This window comes from Cetorhinus maximus, chromosome 17, assembly GCF_964194155.1.
Source record: "Cetorhinus maximus chromosome 17, sCetMax3.hap1.1, whole genome shotgun sequence".
In the NCBI taxonomy this organism is placed as follows: domain Eukaryota; kingdom Metazoa; phylum Chordata; class Chondrichthyes; order Lamniformes; family Cetorhinidae; genus Cetorhinus; species Cetorhinus maximus.
Window position 1 is genome coordinate 34,777,685 of NC_135895.1, and position 25,140 is coordinate 34,802,824.

A 25,140-nucleotide genomic window follows, 5' to 3' on the forward strand; every position below is an offset into this window, starting at 1 on the left:
TTACAATTTAGGAAAAATGGAATCTTTTGGTTTGCTAAATGGGAAATAATGCATTTAGTTTTCAGCCATTTGTATCTATAGGATTTCTACCCCTATTTGTAATGGAAGAATGTAGCATTGCAGTGAAATCCGTTTCTCATGCTTGGAAGTCTTACTGCACTTGCATAACACACGTCATTGTAGCTGTTGATGATGGAATGGGTTCCAAGCATGTACAATGTGACAGATACTTAGAAAGTACTTATCTGTATCATGAGGTACCCCTATAGGCCTGACCCAGACAATGCACTAGGTGCTAAGATTGAATTGGAACACTGTCACTGGTTACCATCTGTTGTATGGTTCTGCCATCTGCCACTCTCCAAGCAGAAAGTGCATAAAATGTGCAGACACCACTAGATATTCACCTATGAACATACAAAATAGGAGCAGTAGTAGGCCATTCGGCCCCTTGAGCCTGCTCCACCATTCGATAAGATACAGCTGATCTGTTTGTGTTTCAAATTCTGCATTTCCCATCTACCCCAGATAAACTTTGATGCCCTTACCTAACAAGAATCGATCTACCTCTGCCTTAAAAATGTCTAGTGACCCCACTTCCACCGCCTTCAGAAGCAGAGAGTTTCAAAGTCGCACAACCCTCAGAAAAAGTTTCTCCTCATCTCTGTCCTAAAAGGATAATCCCCAATTTTAAAAAGTGCTCCTTTGTTCTGGACTCGCCCAAAAGAGGAAACTCTTTTCCACATCCACCTTGTCAATACTGTTCAGGACCTTGTGTATTTAATCAAGTCACCCCTCACTCTTCTAAACTCCAGTGGAAAGAAGCCCAGTCGGTCTAACCTTTCCTCATAAGGCTCATTCCAGGTATCAATCTAGTAAACCTCCTCTGAACCGCCTCAAACACATTTACATCCTTCCTTAAATAAGGAGACCAAATTTGCACACAATATTCAAGATGTGATCTCACCAATGCTCTGTAAAACTGAAGCATAACATCCTTACTTTTATGTTCAATTCCTCTCGTAATAAAGAATAGCATTCCATTAACCTTTTTAATTACTTGCTGTTCTTGCATACTAACTTCTTGAGATTCATGTACTAGAACACCAAGGCCCCTGTGCACCTTGGAATTCTGCAGCCGTTTTCTGTTTAAGTAATAATCTTTTTTATTCTTCCTGCCAAAGTGAACTTCACATTTTCCCACAACCAGATCTTTGCCCACTCTCAACCTATCTATATCCATCTGCAACCTCCTTGTGTTCTTCGCACCATACTTTCCTACCTATTTTTGTGTCAGCTACAAATTTAGCTACCATGCCTTCACTCCCCTTATCTAAGTCAATGATGTAAATTGTAAAAAGTTGAAGTCCCAGCACAGATGCTGTGGGACTCCACTCATCACATCCTGTCAATCAGAAAAAGACCCATTTATGCATACTGTTTTCTGCCAGCCAACCAATCCTCTATTCAAGCTACTATGTTACCTCCTACACGTACTATGTTACCCCCCCTATACCATGAGCTTTTATTTTTCACAATAACCTTTGATGTGACACCTTATAAAATGCCATCTGGAAATCCAAGTAGAGCATGTCTACGTGCTCTCCTTTATCCACCGTGCATGTTACTCCTTCAAAGAACTCCAGTAAGTTGGTTAAACATGATATCCCTTTCACAAAACCATGCTGACTCTTCCCAATTACCTTAAGTTTCTCTAAGTGCCCAGCTATAACCTCCTTAATGATCGATTTTAATACCTTCCCCACGACAGATGTCAAGCTAACTGGCCTATAGTTTCCTGTTTTCTGCCCCTCTCCCTTCTTGAATAGAGGGGTTATATTTGCTACTTTTTCAGTCTGATGGAACCTTTCCAGAATCTAGTGAATTTTGGAAAATTAACATCAATGCGTCTATTACCTCATTAGCCACCTCTTTTAAGACCCTAGGATGAAGTCCATCAGGACCCAGAGACTTGTCAGCCCGCAGCTCCATCAGTTTGCTCAGTGCTGCTTCCCTAGTGGTTGTAATTTCACCAGGTCCCTCGCTCCCTTTCACTTTCTGATTTACTGCTATTTCTGGAATACTTTTTGTATTCTGCCATTTCCTTATTATCTACTATTAACTCACTATTACCACTCTCTATTGGACCAACACTCACTTTACTTACTCTTTTCCTTTTTAAATACCCATAGAAACTCATGCTATCCATTTTTACATTTCCAGCTAGCTTCCTCTCATACTTTAATTTCTTTCTCCTGATTGACCTTTGTCATTCTCTGCCATTCTTTATATTCTGACCAATCATTTGACCTGCCACTCATCTTTGTGCAGTTATATGCTTTTTCCTTAAGTTTAATGCTTTCCTCAACTTCTTCAGTTAACCATAGATGGGCCCTCCTCTTAGAATTTTTCTTTATAGTAGGAATATACTTATTCTGAGCATTCTGAAATATCCCCTTAAATGTCTGCCAATGCTTCTCTGTTAAGCTATCCCCTAGCCTAGTATCCCAGTTCACTTCAGCTAGCTCAGCTTTCATGACCACACAGTTGCCCTTATTTAAGTTTAAAATACTTGTCTTAGACCCACTCTTTTCCCTTTCAAACTGGATGTAAAAGTCAATCATAAAATTCAATCATGAATTTATAGTATATTCCTACTATAAAGAAAAATTCTAAGAGGAGGGCCCATCTATGGTTAACTGAAGAAGTTGAGGAAAGCATTAAACTTAAGGAAAAAGCATATAACTGCACAAAGATGAGTGGCAGGTCAAATGACTGCACTATAAAGGATACAAAAAGTATTCCAGAAATAGCAGTAAATCAGAAAGTGAAAGGGAGCGAGGGACCTGGTGAAATTACAACCACTAGGGAAGCAGCACTGAGCAAACTGATGGAGCTGCGGGCTGACAAGTCTCTGGGTCCTGATGGACTTCATCCTAGGGTCTTAAAAGAGGTGGCTAATGAGGTAATAGACGCATTGATGTTAATTTTCCAAAATTCACTAGATTCTGGAAAGGTTCCATCAGACTGAAAAAGTAGCAAATATAACCCCTCTATTCAAGAAGGGAGAGGGGCAGAAAACAGGAAACTATAGGCCAGTTAGCTTGACATCTGTCGTGGGGAAGGTATTAAAATCGATCATTAAGGAGGTTATAGCTGGGCACTTAGAGAAACTTAAGGTAATTGGGAAGAGTCAGCATGGTTTTGTGAAAGGGATATCATGTTTAACCAACTTACTGGAGTTCTTTGAAGGAGTAACATGCACGGTGGATAAAGGAGAGCACGTAGACATGCTCTACTTGGATTTCCAGATGGCATTTTATAAGGTGTCACATCAAAGGTTATTGTGAAAAATAAAAGCTCATGGTATAGGGGGGGTAACATAGTACGTGTAGGAGGTAACATAGTAGCTTGAATAGAGGATTGGTTGGCTGGCAGAAAACAGTATGCATAAATGGGTCTTTTTCTGATTGACAGGATGTGATGAGTGGAGTCCCACAGCATCTGTGCTGGGACTTCAACTTTTTACAATTTACATCATTGACTTAGATAAGGGGAGTGAAGGCATGGTAGCTAAATTTGTAGCTGACACAAAAATAGGTAGGAAAGTATGGTGCGAAGAACACAAGGAGGTTGCAGATGGATATAGATAGGTTGAGAGTGGGCAAAGATCTGGTTGTGGGAAAATGTGAAGTTCACTTTGGCAGGAAGAATAAAAAAGATTATTACTTAAACAGAAAACGGCTGCAGAATTCCAAGGTGCACAGGGGCCTTGGTGTTCTAGTACATGAATCTCAAGAAGTTAGTATGCAAGAACAGCAAGTAATTAAAAAGGTTAATGGAATGCTATTCTTTATTACGAGAGGAATTGAACATAAAAGTAAGGATGTTATGCTTCAGTTTTACAGAGCATTGGTGAGATCACATCTTGAATATTGTGTGCAAATTTGGTCTCCTTATTTAAGGAAGGATGTAAATGTGTTTGAGGCGGTTCAGAGGAGGTTTACTAGATTGATACCTGGAATGAGCCTTATGAGGAAAGGTTAGACCGACTGGGCTTCTTTCCACTGGAGTTTAGAAGAGTGAGGGGTGACTTGATTAAATACACAAGGTCCTGAACAGTATTGACAAGGTGGATGTGGAAAAGAGTTTCCTCTTTTGGGCGAGTCCAGAACAAAGGAGCACTTTTTAAAATTGGGGATTATCCTTTTAGGACAGAGATGAGGAGAAACTTTTTCTGAGGGTTGTGCGACTTTGAAACTCTCTGCTTCTGAAGGCGGTGGAAGTGGGGTCACTAGACATTTTTAAGGCAGAGGTAGATCGATTCTTGTTAGGTAAGGGCATCAAAGTTTATCTGGGGTAGATGGGAAATGCAGAATTTGAAACACAAACAGATCAGCTGTATCTTATCGAATGGTGGAGCAGGCTCAAGGGGCCGAATGGCCTACTACTGCTCCTATTTTGTATGTTCATAGGTGAATATCTAGTGGTGTCTGCACATTTTATGCACTTTCTGCTTGGAGAGTGGCAGATGGCAGAACCATACAACAGATGGTAACCAGTGACAGTGTTCCAATTCAATCTTAGCACCTAGTGCATTGTCTGGGTCAGGCCTATAGGGGTACCTCATGATACAGATAAGTACTTTCTAAGTATCTGTCACATTGTACATGCTTGGAACCCATTCCATCATCAACAGCTACAATGACGTGTGTTATGCAAGTGCAGTAAGACTTCCAAGCATGAGAAACGGATTTCACTGCAATGCTACATTCTTCCATTACAAATAGGGGTAGAAATCCTATAGATACAAATGGCTGAAAACTAAATGCATTATTTCCCATTTAGCAAACCAAAAGATTCCATTTTTCCTAAATTGTAAAGCTTATTTTCCCCATTAAAGCATTAGCTGCTATATTGGAGAAGTGAGCTCACAAAAAAAAACCTACCAAGGTCTGGGTCAAAGTTTGCAAAAGCCAATTAAGTTGCATTTAGCAGCTCTAGTGGTGAATTTGCAATGGTTATGAGTGAAAATAGAATAGGTCCAGGATGCTCCAGACAGATCAGATGCCAAGTATGGTAAGTAGGGAGTGTAGAATGGCAGGCATGAATCAGTCATGGTGTATTTATAGATGTGATGCAAGAGCAAGAGGTGAGATGTGAAACTTGAGTGATAGAATAATAAATTTTTCATTTGTCCAAATCTTCCAGTCTCCAGATGGTTGTACCCTGGACAATGTGCTGGGAGACCCCTTGGAAGTCGTAAAGCAAAGACTCCATGGGAATTACCGGGAAGTTCCAACTTCTGAGCAATTACCCTGCGTATGGAATCTTCCAAAACTCTGATTTAAAGTTGGAGACTTCAGATGGTTTCGACTCACTTAATGGAATAGTTATCCAGTAGAAGGATTCAAACCAGTTCTAACTCCTGGGTAACCATACTACAGACCGCACCCACACCTGCCTCCCCCACCTCCTGACTCCCCACTAGACACCCTGACTAAACCCCCTAGACACCAACTACCTCCCTGACCACTCTCCCCACCCCCCCCACCCCAAACACCCCTAACAGCTCCCATGCCACTGACTACGCTCCCAGACTACTCCTGAACCAACTAACCCAACCTGACCACCCAACTACTGCTCCACTTCCCCACCCCCAACTAGCTCTCCCGACCACCCAACCACCCACTGATTGCCCCTGAACTAAGCCCCCCCCCTACTATCCCACATCTGACTCCTCCTCCCCCACCTCAAACGACCTCACCCCACCCTCACCGACAACCCACCCCCTTACCTGATACCCTATCAACCTCATCCACTTGCCTACATTTATCTTCTCTCCGTAGCTTGTCAAAGTGGCATTTAAACCAAGGGATATTTAAACAGCTAGTGCCATAAAAAGAGGGCATGGCTTGGTTTCCTTTTACACTCCTACACGATGAGGGAAGGACTCCAGGAGCAGGTATGCTCCATTTTTTTCAGAAGGCCAGGCCAGGCAAGAAATGTGGAGCTCCATCGTGAGGTAAGTAAAAAAGGGTAGCATAGCAATCCGACGGTGATTGCCATTCCTTGGGAGATTTGGCCCCTTGTGTTGTGAAAATATCTCATTTCATGATTCATATGTTGTAGGAGTGTAACTTATACGTTTTGGGTAAATTAAATTTGTAAAAGTAAGGTCATTGAAACTCTTGAATTCAGAAGTTGCCAGGTCACCCAAGTCCTTCAAACGTCCTTCCATGTGCACTCAAGATCAGAGTTAGAAGGGCGAGAGTCATAAAACTGCAGGTGGGCCCGTTTAGCTGGGAAACTGAAGACAAGTCTGAGGAGAATTGCTCCCTGTCAGAGATGTGAATTATTCATGTAATTCCCCAGATCAAAGGAAGATTGAAAAGCAACTGGTAAACAAGGGAAGTTTCTTGAAGTATTCATATCAAAGGACAAGTTTGGAAATTGTAGATGATTGGTCTGAATCTCAATCTGGGACATACCAGGGGTGCCACTTTATCATGGGGATAGGTTGCAGGGGATGTACACTTTTTTGTATTTGGTCTATGTGTGTGTTTTCCAACAGCCACAGGGAGGTCACGTTGGAAGTGCAGAAAACAGCTATAGTTCTGCGTTCAGTTGTGATCAGCGCTTCAGTGCCTTCGTTCTGAGGTTGTAAATTAACCCTGTCACATTCTACATAACCAAGTTTAATATAACCTGCTCTCTGGTAGATTCCAGAACGTGTTGCTCTAAGAAACTATTTCAAAAGCATTCTATGAACTCCTCATCCAGGCGATTACTGCCAATCTGATTTTTCTAGTTTATATGTAGATTAAATTCACCCATGATAATTACCGTCCCTTTATCACAAGCACCCAGTATTGTGGTTACTGTTAGGGGGCCTGTAGACGACTCCCACTAGTTGTTTCTTTCTCCTGCTATTCCTCATCTCCAAATCCAAACCAATTCTATATCTTGATATCCTGAACCAAGGTCATCTCTAAATATTGCACCAATGCCTTCCTTGATCAACAGTGCTACCCCTCCACCTTTACCTAGCTTCCTATTCTTCTTGAATGCAACATACCCCTTAATATTCAGGACCCAATCCTTGTCACCCTGAAGCCACATCTCCCTAATGGCTATTGGATCATGTTTCTTTATTTCAATGTGCACTATTATTTCATCTACTTTGTTATGACTGCTATGAGCATTCAGATACAGAGCCTTTAGTTTTTTTCTTTGTTATCTTTGTAACATCTAATGTTCACTATTGGTGTATTCTTAGGTTTTATCTATATTCCTTCCTGCTATTCTATGACCCTCATTTCCCATATTATCATGGTCTCTTACCTTGAATCTACCCTTTGACTCATTATATCTACCCAAGCTTGATCGCTCACCCCCCTTGATTAGTTTAAAACTCTCTCTACTTCCCTAGTTATGCAGCCTGCAAGAACATTCGCCTCATCACGGTTCAGGTGTAGACCGTTCCAATGGTACAGCCCCCACTTTCCCCAGTACTGGTGCCAATGCCCCACAAACCAGAACCCACTTCTCCCACACCGGTTAAGAGCACATGTTCATCTCTCTCATCTTATTTTCCCTATGCCAATTTACATGTGGCTCAAGTAATAGTCCAGAGATTATTACCTTGAGGTTCTGCTTCCTAATTTGGTACTTGGCTTCTCATACTGACTTTGCAGAACCTCTTTTCTTGTCCTACCTATATCACAGTACCTACATGGACCACAACAACTGGATCCTCCCCCTCCCTCTGCAAGTTCCTCTCCAGCCTGAGCAGATGTCCCAAACCCTGGCACCAGGCAGGCAACACAGCCTTCTGGATTCTCACAGAGAACAGTGTCAATCCCCCTCACTAAACTACCACTACATTCCAGTTTGCTCCCCCTGCTTGAACAGCTCCCTGTTCCATGGTGCCATGGCCAGCCTGTTCATCCACCTTGCAGACCTAATTATCATCCACACAGGTTGTGAGTACATCAAACCTGTTTGACAATTGCAAAGCCTGAGGCTCCTCCACTACTGTCTGCTCAGTCCCTTTACCTGCCTCACTGATAGTCACATCCTCCTGTCCCTCACTGCTGACCAAAACAGATGACCCTATTCTAAGAAGCATGACTGTCTTCTGGAACAAAGTGTCCATGTATTTCCCCCCCTCCTTGATGTTGCATAGTATCTGTAGTTCAGCTTCCCGATCAATAATCATGATCCAGAATTCTTCTAGCTGCTCACAGTTCCTGCAGATGTTTGTCATGGATCATCTTAGCATTCAAAAGCACCCACATTCTATAGCTGCAACATAACACTTGCCCTGCCATTGTCACTTATGTTATTTAGTTAACTTAATTTAATTACTCACTTAATTAACTTAGAACAATTCCTATATATACTACACCTCTTTCCCCAGTGCAAGTTCCCACATGAACCTGATTCACTGCTCACTTAGTCTCCATCTCATTCACACATAGCCTCCTGTTTTCTCACACACCACTTACTGCTTGTGCAATTTGAAAAGCCTGCCTTTTTTATAGACCCTCTGATGAGTCACTAGCTAGTTTAGCTTCCTGCTACAGTAATTAATACCAGTTGAACCAACTGTTTTCAGGTGATAGACAGATAACTGCCACTCCAGGCAGTTCTCTACTTAACAAGCTAGCCTAACTTACTTGAAGGTTAGTACTATGTCAGATCTTGATTCTTAATCTATAGTTAAACCTGAAAAGGACTTACTAGAACATGCCACGTGAACAGAATTTGCTACTCACACGGTCTCCATCTCTTTCCGGCATAGTCACCTGTCTCCTCATGCGCCCCTTACTCCTCTGGAAGGTTAAGATCTATTTTATACAGATAATAGTTGGGTCAGTAACACCACAGTGCAGAATCAAGTATGCCTATGCATATGGGAATCACAAATTACAGTGAAGTACATAAAGTTGCTACTCACTAAAACACATGGGGCAGCTTTTTCCGGTCAGCTGCATAAAATGATGTGGAGTGATGTCAGGCGTGTGTCCCGACGTCTCCCCACGTCATTTAGATTTTAAGTTCGGCGGGTGCGCAGCCAAGTCGGCTGCGCACCCGCCGACCTGTCAATAGCCTTTTGAGGCCATTAAAAAAATAAATGGAGTGATTAATGGACCTGCCCGTCCAACCTTAAGGTTGGCGGGCAGGCGAAGAGCCCAGGCGGCCTTCCGAAAAAGAATGAAAGCTCATCCACGGGCGAGATGAGGTTTCATGAGGGATTTAAAATTTTCGGAATATTTTTAAATAAAAGTAATGGACATGTCCCAACTCACGTGACAGTGTCACATGAGGGGACATGTCAGGAAAATGTTTTCTAACCTTTAAAAATTTTTTATAACTTCAACCGATCTCCCTGAGGCAAGATCTCAGGGAGATCTGTGCACTCTTTTGCATGCATGGGCAAGAAAGCACACTCCCGGCACACCCCACCCCCCCGCCCCCGCCCCCACCCGCCCAAACAGCGGACCTGAGCGGATGTCACGCTGGGCGGGCCTTAATTGGCCCATCCAGGTAAAATGGCAGCGCACCCCCAACCAGGGGCGCCGATCAGAAACCAGCCTGCCCACGCCCACTCCCGCACAATCCCCCCTGATAGGGGGAAAATGCTGCCCATGACCTCTAATGACCAGCTCTGTCCAGAACATACATTGGGAAGATGGAGCCTTTCTCATTCTAGGAAATGGGTTAGTCGATGTGGATCAGGTTAATCTAGCAGTGAATACAATGACTTACAAGCATCAGAAACTTTACGGTTAAGCGTAGGCCTAAAATATTTGCTTCTGAGGATATATGTACCTCATCTTTTAAAAAAATACTTCCAAATGGGTTGAGTGTTCAGAAGACTGGGCTGGAGCAACACTTGGTTCCTCCTCACTGGACATGTGGTTTCAACTGGGTCAAAGATGAGCGATCTGAGCACGGATGTTCTTGAGAGCCACCCTGAGGAAACCTCAGTGCAAACTCCACCGTCTGATGCACTCAGCTAGCTCTGGCACCTGAAAGATTTGAGATTTGGGTTGGAAAGGGAGATAGAATGGGAGCTCATTATCAGAAATGTCCCAGATTTTCACTAAGTGCAGTAGTGGACGGGAAAAAGAACGTTTTACCCGCCGGCCGCAATGGCGGCTTTTCACGCCATGTCGTCCCAATCCCGCCTCATTAATCATGCATTCCCAGGATACACGCCATTTTTATGGCGGGTGGGCTCTCATTTACCCACCACACCGTCACCTCGCCGCTTCCCCACGCTGGGTGCCATATCCAAAGTGCAGCTGCTGGCACACCTCTCAGTGCTTCCAGCCCAGGACTGCTGAACAGAAGACATGGCCCTGAAAGGCAAGAAGACTGCAGCCTCCCGATTCAGTGACCCGTCCCTTGAACTCCTTTTGGCCACCATGGAAACCTGCTGTGATGTCCTCTACCCCCGCTGTGGCCGCAGGAGGTCCAGCAATCTCACCACATGGGCTTAGTAGGTGATGGCAGTGGTGATCAGTGCCAATGCTGCACAGAAGAGGTTGGCCAGTGCAGGAAGAGGATGAATGATCTCATCCATGCCGCCAGGGTAAGGTAACCATCTCATCACTCTAAACTCACACACTCAAGCCCATCACAAATCCACTGGCATTTCACTCACTGCCAGCTCAAGGGACCTCACCACTCACTCTCTCACACACCCTCACATTTCCATCTGGCCTTATCTCCTCTGGAGACTGCCTCCTCAGCCCTCACCATCTTGAGGCCACTTGCAAAGATCAGCTTCTGCCTGCACACACATCCTGGGAGACCCCCTTCCCCATTACAGCCCTCTTCTCTTGCCTGAGGCCACTTCTCCCCCTTACCCAAGAAGGCATTGAAAAGCCAACCCTGCTTTATGGCTGGTCTGGTAGGTAGAGATCTGTCCATGAGCACCTCTAAAAGTGATGTGGTGCTGCCTGTAAAGCCTGGTGCCGATGACCGCAAGTGCTGCCTGAAGCAAGGTAGGCAAACAAACCTCCAAGTCCCGAGTGGAGTGCAGCTCGTCATGTGCACGTCGCTTATGTACAGCTGTGAAATACATGTCCAGATGATCCAGCAGGGGGTGGGGGGGGCTGATTCCAGCGAGCTGGATTTATAATGATATGCAGATGTATTACAATGAAGTTCCCAACATCCGATGGGCAGAGTGGATGATTGCAAACTAGTTTCACAACGTCATGAAACTGATTTTTGGCCTTCTCACCATATTGTCCGCTCACACCACCAAACACGTCCACCGCCAACAGGCACGGAAAACTCCGCACAAAACTGTTGCAACAAACGCAAGTGGGTTCTTCGTATACAGGGCTCTAAAACAGCCAATAGTCTTAACATAAGCCCAAGATTGCTTCGTCATGAAAGCATAGAACTGCCTCTCAAAATAACTGAACTCTCTATCACCACCTGAATGGTGAGTGGCCCATGTTTGGACTTTACCTTTTCTAAGAATGGATTTATATCCTTGGCCTACAAGAAACTGTGAAAAGGTCAGTTAGCAGCACCTCGGGTTGCAGGATTATCAAGTAGTTGAAGGGTTATGGACCCATATATGAACTGGGAGCTGGAGTGTGCCTATGAGTAACGGAAGTCAAGTGCACACTTGTAGCCCTTTGTGAACAAAGGTGGTCTGTATAATCCAAGCCTCGATTTGTGGGATGTGTGTATGTAACTCGAGAAACCGTAGGCTGCTAAGAGCTGCATAGAATAGCTAAACTATCTTCCAGACCTTTGTCTCTGGATGAGCCACCAGTTGCTGCTCATGAGCAATTGGAACATGAGAGAGCTGAGGCTTCAAACATGGCACCAATCCCTCCAGCTGCAGTAGTTCTATTTTCCTTTTCAATTATCACAAATAGTGTGATACTGGAATGGGATTCAGAGCAGGCCGCAACTGATTATGTAATTATCAGCAGTTTGGCGTATCCTTTGTTTTCCAACTTCATTATTTGGTCATTGCCAGGAAACCTCAGACCATTAGCAGTACTCACCTGCCTTACTTGGACAAAGGGTAACTGGTAAGTCAAAGCGGCTGATGGCTTCTGTCCTATAAATGATTTGGCCAAGATAATTGAAAATATGAAGGCTATTCCCAATCACAAAGTCTGGAACCAGGTATGGAGCAGATGACGTAGCTAGTGATTTCATAGCCTCTGTAGCCAAACTCATCAACAAACTGAAACTAGGACCTGGCAGCTCAATTACTAACTGCAAATGGAAATATAGCTACTTAACAAAAGGTGAAGACCTTTAAAGGAGCACTGGAGGAATCGCGGGCAGTTGCAATTTGAGATTATGATGTGAAGCACCAGAAGGCCAGGAGGAACATTAGAACATAAAATGAGAGTAATGGGTTGTTTTCAGCCACCATTGTACAAAACTTATCTTAAAATTGTTTTTCTTTTGGCTAGATTATGTCATTAATCATAGTCAAAAGCTTTTAATGACTGATACATGTGGTGCTCTCCAGTAAACCCATGTAGAATGAAGAATATGCTGAGTTGGTGTCTGTCTGAACAGGCTGTAGGCAGAACCCATCTGGAAAAGCCGATGTGTTATGTAGATAAGCCTTAATTAAACTGTTCAGTGGAAGGAAGTGAACTCCCTTCTATGTTGCTGAACTAACAGTAAAGCTGCAGGTGTAGATAGGATTCATTGTAAGTTCATAAAAGCTGCTGTAGGCCAATGAGGAGGAATTGTCAGTGGTCTTGGAGAACATTACCAAGAAGCAACAATTCATTTTTCAGCTGCCTTTCAGAGTCTGGCAAATAGAATTTCATTTGTGACTCATGTACTTCTGATATTCCAGAGAGAAGTTATGGTTTCTTTTTACATGCCAAAGAGATTCTATTGGAGGAAAAACTACTGAGGCATTCCATGTTATTAGTACCGATTGAAAGATTTCCTCAGTTTGTTCTGGCTTGTTTCAGATAGTTTGGGTGCCAGCAAAGAAAGGGTCAGTTTTTAGCTCTAGTGATGAAATTAAAAGGGACTGCTGCTTTATACAGATTGTAGTTGATAGTAATGATTGAGAAACTCAACTTGTATTACTTTTTATTGATTCTTTTGTAAGGTTTTCAAGCTAGTGACTTGCAGGTCTGATGATTATGCTGCAAGCTATGGGAATAGATGGTTACGTTTTGGATTTTATCCAGGGTGTGTACTCCAGCACCTGGATCAGAGTAGGGACCTCTAGGCTTGTTCATATTTCCTTACCCCATCTGAGTTCCATTTCCACCTCTCCAATACATTTCTATATTCCTCAGGATTATCTTTAGTATTGTTAACTCTACTTTTATCATATGACTTCTTTTTAATTTTCAATTTAGTTTTAATCTATCCACACAGCTCTCTCTTTTGAAGCACCCACTTTTTAACTTATATTGATTTTTGTTTTATATCCATTTCAAATTTGAAGAACGATAACTTTTCTGGTTAGTTAATTGGAGCCAAATTCCTTCTTCACTCACTTTGCCTTTTCTAGTGAAGCACTGTTAGCTTTGAGTCTTCATTACTGTTTTCTACTTTGTTTTGAGTTTCACATTGAAGCAGTTCTACTATTCTTGCATCATGTATCTGTCCCAGAACTTAGCCAAGTATTACTGCTTTCTTGGAACAAGAACCAGACTGATCAGAATCTTGGATGCATTCTTTTATCCATATCACATTTGGGGTTTTTTTTGACCAATTCCATAAAGTGGGTTTGCATGAACTTAAAGTTATTTTATGGCCAAATGCTACAGTCTCTGAGACAAAGAGACCTTATCGTCTAGAAATCCATTTGCGGCAGACTACCAGTTCAAGGAATAAATGTAAGCCTGATGCACACCCTATATTGGCCCTCAGACCCCATTTGGTGAAATTCCAATGAAGAGTTTTTGATCTTTACACTGTCATGTTGTCATCAGTGGCCCTTGGGTAGGTCATTAAAGGGGAAAGGTTTTCAAGCAAGGGGGATGATGCCTAAGAAAAGGGAGACTCAGCAAGAAAGGGGAGGGTGAGCGGGCAACTGGGATGGGGGTGATCTGCACATTGGGATGGTGAGTTGAGGCAACAATTGCAGGGGGCGTTGCGGAGGCAGGGTTGAGAGGTAGCCGGCAGTAGCCTACGTTTTTAATATTTGAGCTGGGAGGAGCACTTTTTTTTCCAACCTCAACTGACTCAGCACTGGTTACGTTCAGAGGAACCCAGTTCCACACAGGGGAGCCTCAACAAAGCATTAGGCCTTTATTTGCATATGCGGCTTAATGCCTGTTTCAAGTGCAGTCCCTGGACACCTATTTTTTGCCTATATCAATATGACAGGCAGCACATTTCTGACTTGCAATGTGTGCACTCTTGCTGGCGACCACATTAAAAGCTTAGGCCCAAAATACGGGCAAGCAGCCATCAAATTGTTATGTCTGTTAATTTTCCAAGCTTTAAAAATATGCTTCCATGATAAATAGAGACATCCACATCTATTACTGATGGGATAGCTTTTTTGTTTGACCCCAGACCAAGTTGTTTGCTGAAAATCCACTCTGGGAGTGTGTGGCAGTTGACAGGCCTGTTGGGCGAAAGTCAAAGGAACAGCGTCTTTCTGACTTCATTAGAAGTTAAAATCAGGAAGCAGCCGATTTGCTATCACCCATTTATACTATTGCACAAAGTTCAGATCTACTCCCCACTAGACTCTCACTGCTCAAGATTAATCTTTTGTTAGCATATTCAAAATTATACCTCTTAAGGTGCACAATAGCCCAGCTACCAGAACTATAAACAGTCTATTGTACAACAGCTTATTTAATCAATTAATTAACTTATTACTGGCTCAAACAAATCTACACGTAAGCTACCAGTTCATATTGAAAAGCTGAAACTTAGCAAATTAAAGTCAAAATAGCATCAAAGAGATGAGCGAAAAATTTCAAACACTTACTTCCACTCAAGCTAAACATCACACACTGCTGGCCTTGTACAGTCCACCCATTTCAGCTTAAGGCTGACAACTATAACCCAAAAATTTGACATAATTTGAAGTGCTCCATGAGAATACAACCTTGAAATCTTGCCTGGGCATCTATTATTTTCTAGTGCACTTCCTGGGGGGAATTTGGAACAGGGGTGGCATTTAATCAGGCAGAAGGGTGGCATGTGGGGACCCTGCAACCTTCCTGCCTGAATCCTGACTAAATCCATGGCAGGCCAGTAGTGGGCTAGGGGCTTGGCATGCAGGAAACACAGCAAGGAAACCCATGCGGGGATGCTTGCAGACTCCAGGGGCTCCTCGTTCAAAGGCACTCAGTGCCTGATCAAGGGACTTCGCATCGGGATGCTGCTGAGAGCCGCCCCCTGCCCTTGCTGCCGACCCCCCCCACTTCCATCACTCACCTGTGGTCTGGAATCCAGCGACGATACTAGGCCTCAAGTGGATGTCGTACTGGCAGTAGCCACTGCATCCCATACAGCTGCCGACCTCTGATTGGCCGGCAGTTTATGGCTGGTGGGACTTCTGCCCGGGGGTCTTTTATCCCTGGCAAGGCCTGTCACCTTTCGCTGCCTTAGTGGCGTTTAATACGGTGGGCCTTCCCTAAAAGAGGTGACGTGGCCTCTCGCCGGCTCTCCAGCTGTCAGGCAAGACCCCCATTGCCTCCATTAAATACTGCCCCTGTTACCAAATGTAGAACAGTGTTAAAAAAGCAGATTTATGTAATACCATTTTCAGTATTTCCTAACCCTCATGTTGATGATGTGCCATCCAGAGAGTCACATTGAAATGTCAGTCTTGTTTGAGGTTACAATTCAGCCAGGAGAGCTTTCTGATTAAATTAGTCAAGGCATTGCTTTTCCTGTCTGGAGTATTCAGATTGCATGTGAATGTGTGGGTGTAGTTTGATGGACATGCCATTCCATTTTGCTTATTTATGTAAATGTTGGTAGATTAGCAGTTGAATGTGGGGGGCATTTTACCACATATTTAGGTGATTTGCAGGCATATTTTGGTCTTTGTGCATGCAGATTTCCTGATAGACTTGGTCAATTATAATTGTATTCTGATGGGTTTGTGGGTGTTCTGTTTTTTTGCAACCATGGTTTTACTGGCCTGTGTTAAATATTTCTGTATTTTTTTGTCATGTGATCTGTTCTCATCATGCAGCATGAGAAAGCCTCAGGAATGAGAGTTTTATGCTATAAAGTTTGCATTTCAAACCTTTTCTCCCATCCCATTTATTCAGCCCCTGCCCACCTGCCCCCTCCATGCCTCCCCACCCCACTCCGTCCAAGATGTTAAAGAAATTTTCATGCTGGTTGCAGTTCCAGCCAAATAGTTCTGTGCGAGCTTATACAATGTAGTCAACTTATATTTGTATTGCCAGGCATTAACAGGTGGTAAGAATGTCAAAATGAGGTCAGTAGGCTTATTGCCCTGTTATCGCTGATGAAGAGGCTTCTAAAATTAAAATGGGCTGCAGGTCTCAGGTGACAGGCCCCTTTTAACATGCCAGTCAGGGTCCTAAGACCACGTTTGCCATTCTAGACTCATAGTTACACAGAATAAGATTGGTGAGTTACAGGCACAGATTGCCATATGGAAATATGATGTTGTGGCGATTACAGAGACCTGGCTGAAGGAAGGGGAGAACTGAGTGTTAGATATTCCTGGATACAAGGGGCAGAAGTTTTTGCATGGTGGGCGAGCGCGTGCCCGACCCACTCGAGCGTGAAATGACACGCGTTGACGTCGGCCAAGCGTGCCGACATCAACGCCCAGTTGTGCGATAGTTCGGTCAGTGGGCGCGCGCTGAAGTCGGCACCACACCTGCCGACAATTAAAAGGCCTATTAAGGCCATTAAATAATCAATTAAGGTAAATTTTTCGCTGCCCACTCAACCTAATGGTAGGTCGACAGGCAAAAAGGCCACCTGGCTTTTGCATTTTCTTGGAAACCACATCCACGGGCGGGATGAGGTTTCCAAAAGTAAATAAAAATCAAGTTAAAGTTTTGCAATTGAATTAATAACATGTCCCTGCTCATGTGACAGATTCACATGAGGGGACATGTTTCATTATTATTTTATTTTCTTTATTATTTTTTGTTATATGTCTCCATCTCCCTGAGGCACTCTATACCCCAGGGAATTATGCAGCGCTCACTCACGTGCATCTTCAAAGTTTGTGCTCAGTCCGCTCACCCTCCTCTCCCCACCCCCCCACCCCGCTCCAACACTGACAGCGTTCAGCACTGCCACTCACGTTTCACACTGGGCGGGCCTAGATGGCCCAGCAGCGTGAAATTGCAGTGTGGTGCCAATCACAGGCAGCAGTCGGTTTCCCGACTGCCCCTGCCGAACCTGCCTACCAAGGGCAAAATTCTACCCAAGGTGTTCAGAAAAGATAGGAAAGGAAGGAAAGGAGGAGGGGTGGCAGTATTGGTTAAGGAGGGCATTGCAGCGCTGGAGAAAGAGGATGTCCCAGAGGGTTCAAGGACAGAATCAATTTGACTCGAGCTAATGAACAAAAAGGGTGCAATTACATTGCTTTGTGTAGTCTATAGACTGCCAACTAACGAGAAGAATGTAGAAGAACAAATCTGCAGGGAAATTACAGAAAGATGCAGGCATTTTAGAGTACTTATGAGTGAATTTAATTACCCGAATGTACACTGCTGGTGTAAAGGGCAGTGGTAGTGTAAAGGGCAGAGAGGAGCAAAAATTCCTAGATTGAGCTCAGGAGAATTTTCTACAGCAGTATGTGTCCAGTCTAACAAGAAAAGATGCACTGTTGGACCTGGTTCTTGGAAATGAGGTGGGCCAAGTAGATCAAGTGTCAGTGGTGGAACATTTAGGAGACAGTGATCATTGTATTATACGTTTTAGGATGATGATAAAAAAGGACGATAGCCAACCCAGAGTAAGAAAAATTAACTGGACGAGAGCTGAATTCAATCGGGCAAGAATGGAGCTGGGCCAGATAGACTGGAATGAAAGATTGGCGGGAAAAACTGCAGCTGAACAATGGGCTACCTTCCAAAAGAATTGGTTTGGGAACAGTCAAGGTATATTCCATCGAAAAGGAAAGGTAGGGCAAACAAATCCAGAGCTCCCTGGATGAAAAAGGAGATAGAAATTAAGATAAAGAAGAAAAAGTGCGCTTATGACAGGTGTCAGGTAGAAAACACAGTTGAGAACCAAAAGGAATACAGAAGGTTCAGAGGGGAAGTGCAAAAGCATATTAGAGAAGCAGAGAGGGATTATGAGAAAAGACTGGCAGCCAACATAAAGAGGAATCCCAAAGTCTTCGATAGGCGTATAAATAGTAAAAAGGTGGTAAAAGGAGAAATAGGGCCGATTAGGGACCTTAAGTGAATGCTTTCCATCTGTCTTTACCAAGGAGGTAGATGCTACCCAGGCCATGGTGACAGGCGAGGAAACTCTGTCACTAGAGGGTTCAAAATTGATAAGGAGGAAGTGTTGAATAGACTGTCAGTACTTAAAGTTGACAAGGCACCAGGACCGGATGAGATGCATCCAAGGATATCGAAGGAAGTGAGAGTAGAAATTGCAGGGGCACTGGCCATAATCTTTCAGTCTTCCCTAGACTCAGGGGTGGTGCCGGAGGACTGGAAAATTGCAGACATTACACCCTTGTTCAAGAAAGGTTGTAAGGATAAGCCCAGCAATTACAGACCAGTCAGTTTAATTTCAGTGGTGGGCAAGATTCTAGAAACAATTATTCGGGATAGAATTAGTAGTCACGTGGAAAAATATGGGTTGCTAGGAAGAGCCAGCATGGATTTCTAAAGGGGAAATTGTGTTTAACTAACTTGCTGGAGTTTTTTGAAGAGGTAACAGAAAAGGTTGATGAGGGTAATGCTGTTGAAGGGGTGTACATGGACTTTCAAAAGGCATTTGATACAGTGCCACACAACCGACTTGTGAGAAAAGTTATTGCTCATGGAATAAAAGGGACAGTAGCAACATGGAAACAAAATTGGCTTAAAAATAAGAAGCAGAGAGTAATATCAATGAATATTTTTCGGGCTGGAGGAAGGTTTGTGCTGGAGTTCCCCAAGGGTCGGTATTGGGACCCTTGCTTTTCCTGATATATATTAATGATCTGGATCTTAGTGTGCAGTGGACAATTTCAAAGTTTGCAAATTCACCAAGGCTCCTTAGAGAGCACCCTCCAAACCCACAACCGCTACCACCTAGAAGGACAAGGGCAGCAGATAGGTGGGAACACCATCACCTGGAGATCCCCCTCCAAGTCACTCACTATCCTCCCTTGGAAATATATCACCGTTCCTTCACTGTCGCTGGGTCAAAATCCTGGAACTCCCTTCCTAACAGCACTGTGGGTGTACCTACACCACATGGACTGCAGCGGTTCAAGAAGGCAGCTCACCACCACCTTCTCAAGGGCAACTGGGGGTGGGCAATAAATGCTGGCCCAGCCAGCGAAGCCCACATCCCGTGAATGAATTTAAAAAAATAAGAAGCTTGGGAGTGTTGTGAACTGCGAGGAGGATGATAGAGGACATAGACAAGTTGGTGGAGTGGGCAGATAGGTGGCAGATAAAGTTCAATGTGGAGAAGTGTGAGATGATGTATTTTTGTAGAAAGAACACGGACAGACAATATAAAATAAGGGGTGAAATTTTGAAGGGGGTGCAGGAGCAGAAAGACCTGGGTGTATATGTGCATAGATCATTGAAAGTGGCAGGACAGGTGGAGAGAGCAGTTAATAAAGCATATAGTATCCTGGGCTTTATTAATATGGGCATGAAGTACAAGAGCAGAGAGGTTATGCTGAACTTATATAAGACACTCATTAGACTTCAGCTGGAGTACTGTGTACAGTTCTGAGGGCCACACTATAGGAAGGATGTGAACACATTGGAGAGAGTGCAGAAGAGGTTTACAAGAATGGTTCCAGGGATGAGAAACTTCAGCTATGAGGATAGATTGGAGAGGTTGGGACTGTTGTCCTTGGAGAGAAGGCAGCTAAGAGGAGATTTGATAGAGATGTTCAAAATCATGAGGGGGCTGGACAGAGTAGATAGGGAGAAGCTGTCCCTGCTTGTAAAAGGATCAAGAATGAGAGGGCACAGATTTAAAGTGATTTGCAAAAGAAGCAAATGTGACGTGAGAAAAAACTTTTTCACACAACGAGCGGTTCAGGTCTGGAAAGCACTGCCTGGAAGTGTGGTAGAGGCAGGTTCAATAGAGGCATTCAAGAGGGCATTAGATGATTATTTGAATAGAAACAATGTGCAGGAGTGTGGGGGAAAAGGCAGGGCAATGTCACTAGGTCATAATGCACATTTGGAGAGCTGGTGAAGACATGATGGGCTGAATGGCCTCCTTCTGTGCTGTTAACATTCTGTGATTCTGTGAATAGAAGGAGGTCACTGGTCACACTTTTGATCTTGAAAAAACAATTGGCTCTTAAAAGGTGCGCCACATATTTTGAAGGTTTGATAAGTCAAAGTCACAATGGGGGAAAACAAACGTATTTAAATTAAAGGGAATTTTTTGGCATACCTAATTGTCTCGAATACATATTTAAAGATAAAAAAATTCTCTTTCAGGTTTACAAAAATCCAGAACACTAAGGTCACAATGAAGCAAGATGGGATCAACTCCTTGAAATACAAACTGGTGAATGTAGCCAAGTACCCGATGTACACAAACATCACAGTGGACATTGGCACGCCGCCACCTCGGCCTTCAAGAGGATAGCAGGTCACACTGTTCTCAAGCAAAGACAGTTCTCTTGTTTCACCTAGCCTCACAATGGACAGTCTTTCTGTCTATCTTTCTCTGTTTTTCTCTTTCTGTCTCTCCAAAGAATTTTGGTGACTAAAATTTAAAAAGAAAACTAACAAAGCATGTGGGGGTGAGCAGAAAGAAAAAGGTCCTCTTGCTCTGATAATATTGCTAAAATACTGCCTTCTGCAATTGAGAGATGTAAACCAGACAAGACCAGGGTGCACTGATCTGGGAGGATTTATTCTTTTTAAGCTCTTTTTGTGTGAAATCAAGTGGAAAATGCAGCTCTATACAATCTCTTTAGTACTCTTAATGAAACCCTTGGCCTGTTTGAAGATGGCTTCCTCTAACAAAAGAAACTTAGCCTATTTGGATCTGGTTCGCTGGAGGATCATTGCCACAGAATCTTAGGCCAGATTATTTTTGTTTTTGGGAAGACCTTACATTACAAGATGTGCCTGCAAGGTCATTATGGGTCACTATGGTTTTAACTCTTTGACTGCTGAATATTCTTTGCAGCTTTAAGAATTACTGTATGCTCATGTTTTCTACCATATAACATAAGGAGTTTCTTGTAAATTTCTAATCTTGAATGTTACAAAGTTATTAAAAAAATAAAGCATTTAAAGGAAAACAAAAGAATGGATGTCTGGATCTACAGAATTTTCTCAACAAATTAGGAAGAAATTGCAATCTTATAATTTAATTTTATCCACACTGGTTACATATCCCTCATTAGACAAGTGAGTTTTGCCCTCAACCCTACTGAAATAGAGGACTTGCAAAAATAATTCACATTTATTCAGCAGCTTTCATAACCTCAGGATGTCCCAGAAGTTCTTTGTAGCCAGTTAAATACTTTTTTTTGATGTATGGTCACAATTTGTAGGAAATGTTGAAGCCAATTTTCACACATCACTATTTGACATAGAGTACTGTGGTAATGACCACAAAATTTGTTTTAGTGGTGTTATTTTAAGAGAAATTTGGGCCAAGAGAATTTTTTTTCATGGGGTTTGGGTGTTGCTGGCATGGCTGGCATTTGTTGCCCATCCTTAATTGCCCTTGAACTGAATACTTCAGAGGGCAGTTAAGAGTCAACCACATTGCTGTAGGTCTGGAGTCATTGTAGGCAGGTTTCCTTCCCTAAAGGGCATTAGTGAACCAGATGGGCTTTTATGTTATGGTTGCCATTAGGTTCCAGATTTATTAATTGAATTTAAATTCCACCAGCTGCCATGGTAGGATTTGAACCCATGTACCCAGAACATTAGCCTGGTCCTCTGGGTTAGTAGTATAGCAACATTACCACAATGCAACCATCTCTCCTGCTCTTCTTCGAATAGAGCCATGGGATGTTCTACATCTACACAAGAGGACTGACTACCAAAAGTGTTTTAGGGATGGTGTTTCATGTGCCAGGAATTTATATTAGGAATGCTCTTTCTGCCATCTGCGAAAATCCTGTGTGAAATGAATAGGGCTAATGTCAGTTGGATTTAGGTTGGAGGTGAGTCCATAGTGGAATTTGGTACTGAGCAGCCAATATTGATCAGAAGATTCACAGAAATGGCTGACATGAAAGATAGAACACACTGGTCATGGTAAAAATATGCTGTGGATGCAGGGCAGAAGATTTGACCTTCCTCTTGCAGTGCACTTGAACTTTAGAAATTGGATGTTCGTTCTCAAGCTGCATGGGAGAAGCATTGCTAAATATAAAGGAAGACAATACAGTGATGGCATCTACCAGTAGTAAGTTCATTTAAATTACATAGAAATGTCAGAAAATTCTGGTGTAAATAAGTCCCCTTTCATCGCAACTCTCTGCCTTGTACCTTAAAACCAATTACGAACCCAAGTCAAAAAGTTACCTCGAATTCTGTCCGTATTCATTTTTGCTAATAGTCTCTTATGCAGAACCTTATCAAATGTCTTATGGAAGTCCATATAGACAACATCGATAGATGAAAAGCAGAATACTACACATGCTGGAAATCTGAAATAAAAACAGAAAAAGCTGGAAAAAAGCCCAGCTGGTTAGGCAGCATCTGTGGAGAGAGAATCAGAGTAAATGGCTGGGATTTTCCGTGCCTATCAGCACCGGGTGTGTTCGGGGGCGCGAGCAGACAATATGGCGTGAGTGGTTTCACAACGGCGTAGAGCCAGTTTGTGATAGTTCGCTCAGCCCACTGATGGGCCGCGTTTCCCGTCATTGGACGTTGGGAACCTTGTTGTAATACATCTGCATATCATTATTAAGCCAGCCCACTGGAATCGTTCCCCCCCCCCCCCCCACTGAATCATCTGCCCATGTCGGCAGGAAAGAATGCCAACTTGTTTCACAGCAGCACATAAAAGGCATGCACTTGGTGGGCTGTAATTTGAGGGCATCTCAGAGGTGAGTACACAGTAACGTTGTGCAGCACTCACCAAGGTTGCCTGTTGGACTTCAAGCTTCGGGCGTGGTGCCGGGGGGGGGGATGGAGGGGAGCAAGGGCAGCCCTGCGGTTGAATGTAGCGCACAAGCATTCAGGTTGGGGGGTAGGGTGGGTGAGGGAAGTGGCCACGCATTAGGGACAGCTTATATAAAGTGGCCACTCCTCTGCAACTGAGACAGTTCAAATGCAGCCATTAATATGATTGGAGTCAGGCTTATAGCTTATCTGCCCACTCAAGCGCCACAAAGTGCCACCATGTGCTCCAGAGCTTTTCACCTCCCAGCACAGACTGCAACATCATGAACATTGTAGTGGACTGCAGAACAATTGGACAACTGGGCAGGTTGTACAATCTCCTTGCTAAAGCTGGCCATGGAGCAGTCACTGGTGGAGGTGCTCACAGCCCCTTGCAGTGTCAGCATCCCGGTTTGGACCAGTCTCCCCCATGGTTCAAGTTAACAGTGCTGCCTTGCAGTGTGGGTTAGGAGAATGACTGCGCCTGAGCTGAGAGCACAGCATGCAGTCCAATAGACAAGGCTGCCACCAATCGGTTGGGCAGAGGAAGATGGGGTTTCGGGCAGCCATGCAACACACTAATCTCTGGCCATCCAAGTGGTGGCCAGCACTCCCCAGGATGTGTGAAGTGGCTTCACACTTAACCAGGACAGGTGCTTAGTACACCCATGCTAACCACGTGTCTCTCTCTTTAATCCTGCAGGAGGAGTACATCAGGATCATGGAGCCTGGTTAACTAGCTGTATGCCTCTTGGCTTAGAGAGTAAAGACAATGGAGGAGAGTACGACTGGGGCTCCTGGCTGCACAGAGGGAGGAGCAGTGCCCTCAAGAAGAAGGGGCAGCTGGGACTCCCAAACACAACGCTGAAGAGCCACAGCGAGCCGTCACTGGTCGGCGCTTAGCGACACCCAGGGTCCAAAGACACCACCATTCATTCCTGCAGATGACCAAAAAGCAGTTACACCGAATACTGCAAACGTCTAGACAACTGGCCACTCACACCTGCCAGTTGTTGCAGGATTTGGCACCACGGGGACCCGGAGGGGATCCACTGCCAGTGGCTGTGAAAGTGACAATGGTGCTCAATTTCTATGCAGTGGCTCCTTCAGGGCTCCACAGTGACCTCTGTGGGATATCACAAATCTGCACCCACAAATGCATCCATGAGGTCACGGATGCCACCTTTGCAAGAGCTTTGTGCATTTCACCCAGGACCAGGACAGCCAGAATGCAAGAACGATTGGATACGCCCAGATCTCGGGTTTCCCACAGGTGCAAGGTACCATCTTCTGCACCCATGTGGCGCTTAGGTCTCCATCACAACACACAGTCAACCACATCAACCGCAAGGGCTGAATGTGCAGCTGGTGTGCGACCACCAGAAATACATCCTGCAGGACTGCGCACGGGTTCCAGGGAGTGTGCACGACTCCTGCATTCTCAGTTGGTCGCAGATCCCTGACGTATTCCAGGGTCCACAGAAGCTACAGGTCTGGCTCCTTGGGGACAAGGGCTACCCGCAGAGGACGTGGCTGGTAACATCCATGCAGCAGCTTCAGACTGCAGCAGAGCAAAGGTATAACGAGGCTCATGCAGCATCAGGGATGCTGAAGATGAGGTTCCGGTGCCTGGACCGGTCTGGTGGAGCCCTGCAATTTAGTTCACAGAGGATGTCACACATAGTCATCACCTGCTGCACCCTTTTACAACCTGGTGCTGCAACAGGGGGAGGAGCTGGCTGAGGGGGAAATGGAGGAGCTGGAGGTCTCCTTGGATGAGGAGGACCTCGTCGAGGATGAGGGTGAGGAGGTCCTTGAAGGCAATGATGATGGCGATGAGGCCCTCACACTGGCCAGATGAGGCAGGTGCCCTCAG

General features: G+C 44.2%; 1 protein-coding gene across 3 annotated transcripts in view; it reads left to right on the forward strand.

The window, feature by feature from the left end:
* Positions 1 to 21,450, forward strand: part of b4galt2 (UDP-Gal:betaGlcNAc beta 1,4- galactosyltransferase, polypeptide 2) — a 397,537-nt gene extending 376,087 nt beyond the window's left edge. For all 3 annotated transcript variants that reach the window (XM_078560978.1, XM_078560977.1, XM_078560979.1), the window contains one exon: positions 20,628 to 21,450. In XM_078560978.1, the coding sequence (XP_078417104.1) occupies positions 20,628 to 20,778 (151 nt within the window). In that variant the 3' untranslated portion in view covers positions 20,779 to 21,450. The remainder of the gene's footprint in view (positions 1 to 20,627) is intronic.
* The last annotated feature ends 3,690 nt before the right edge of the window (positions 21,451 to 25,140 follow it).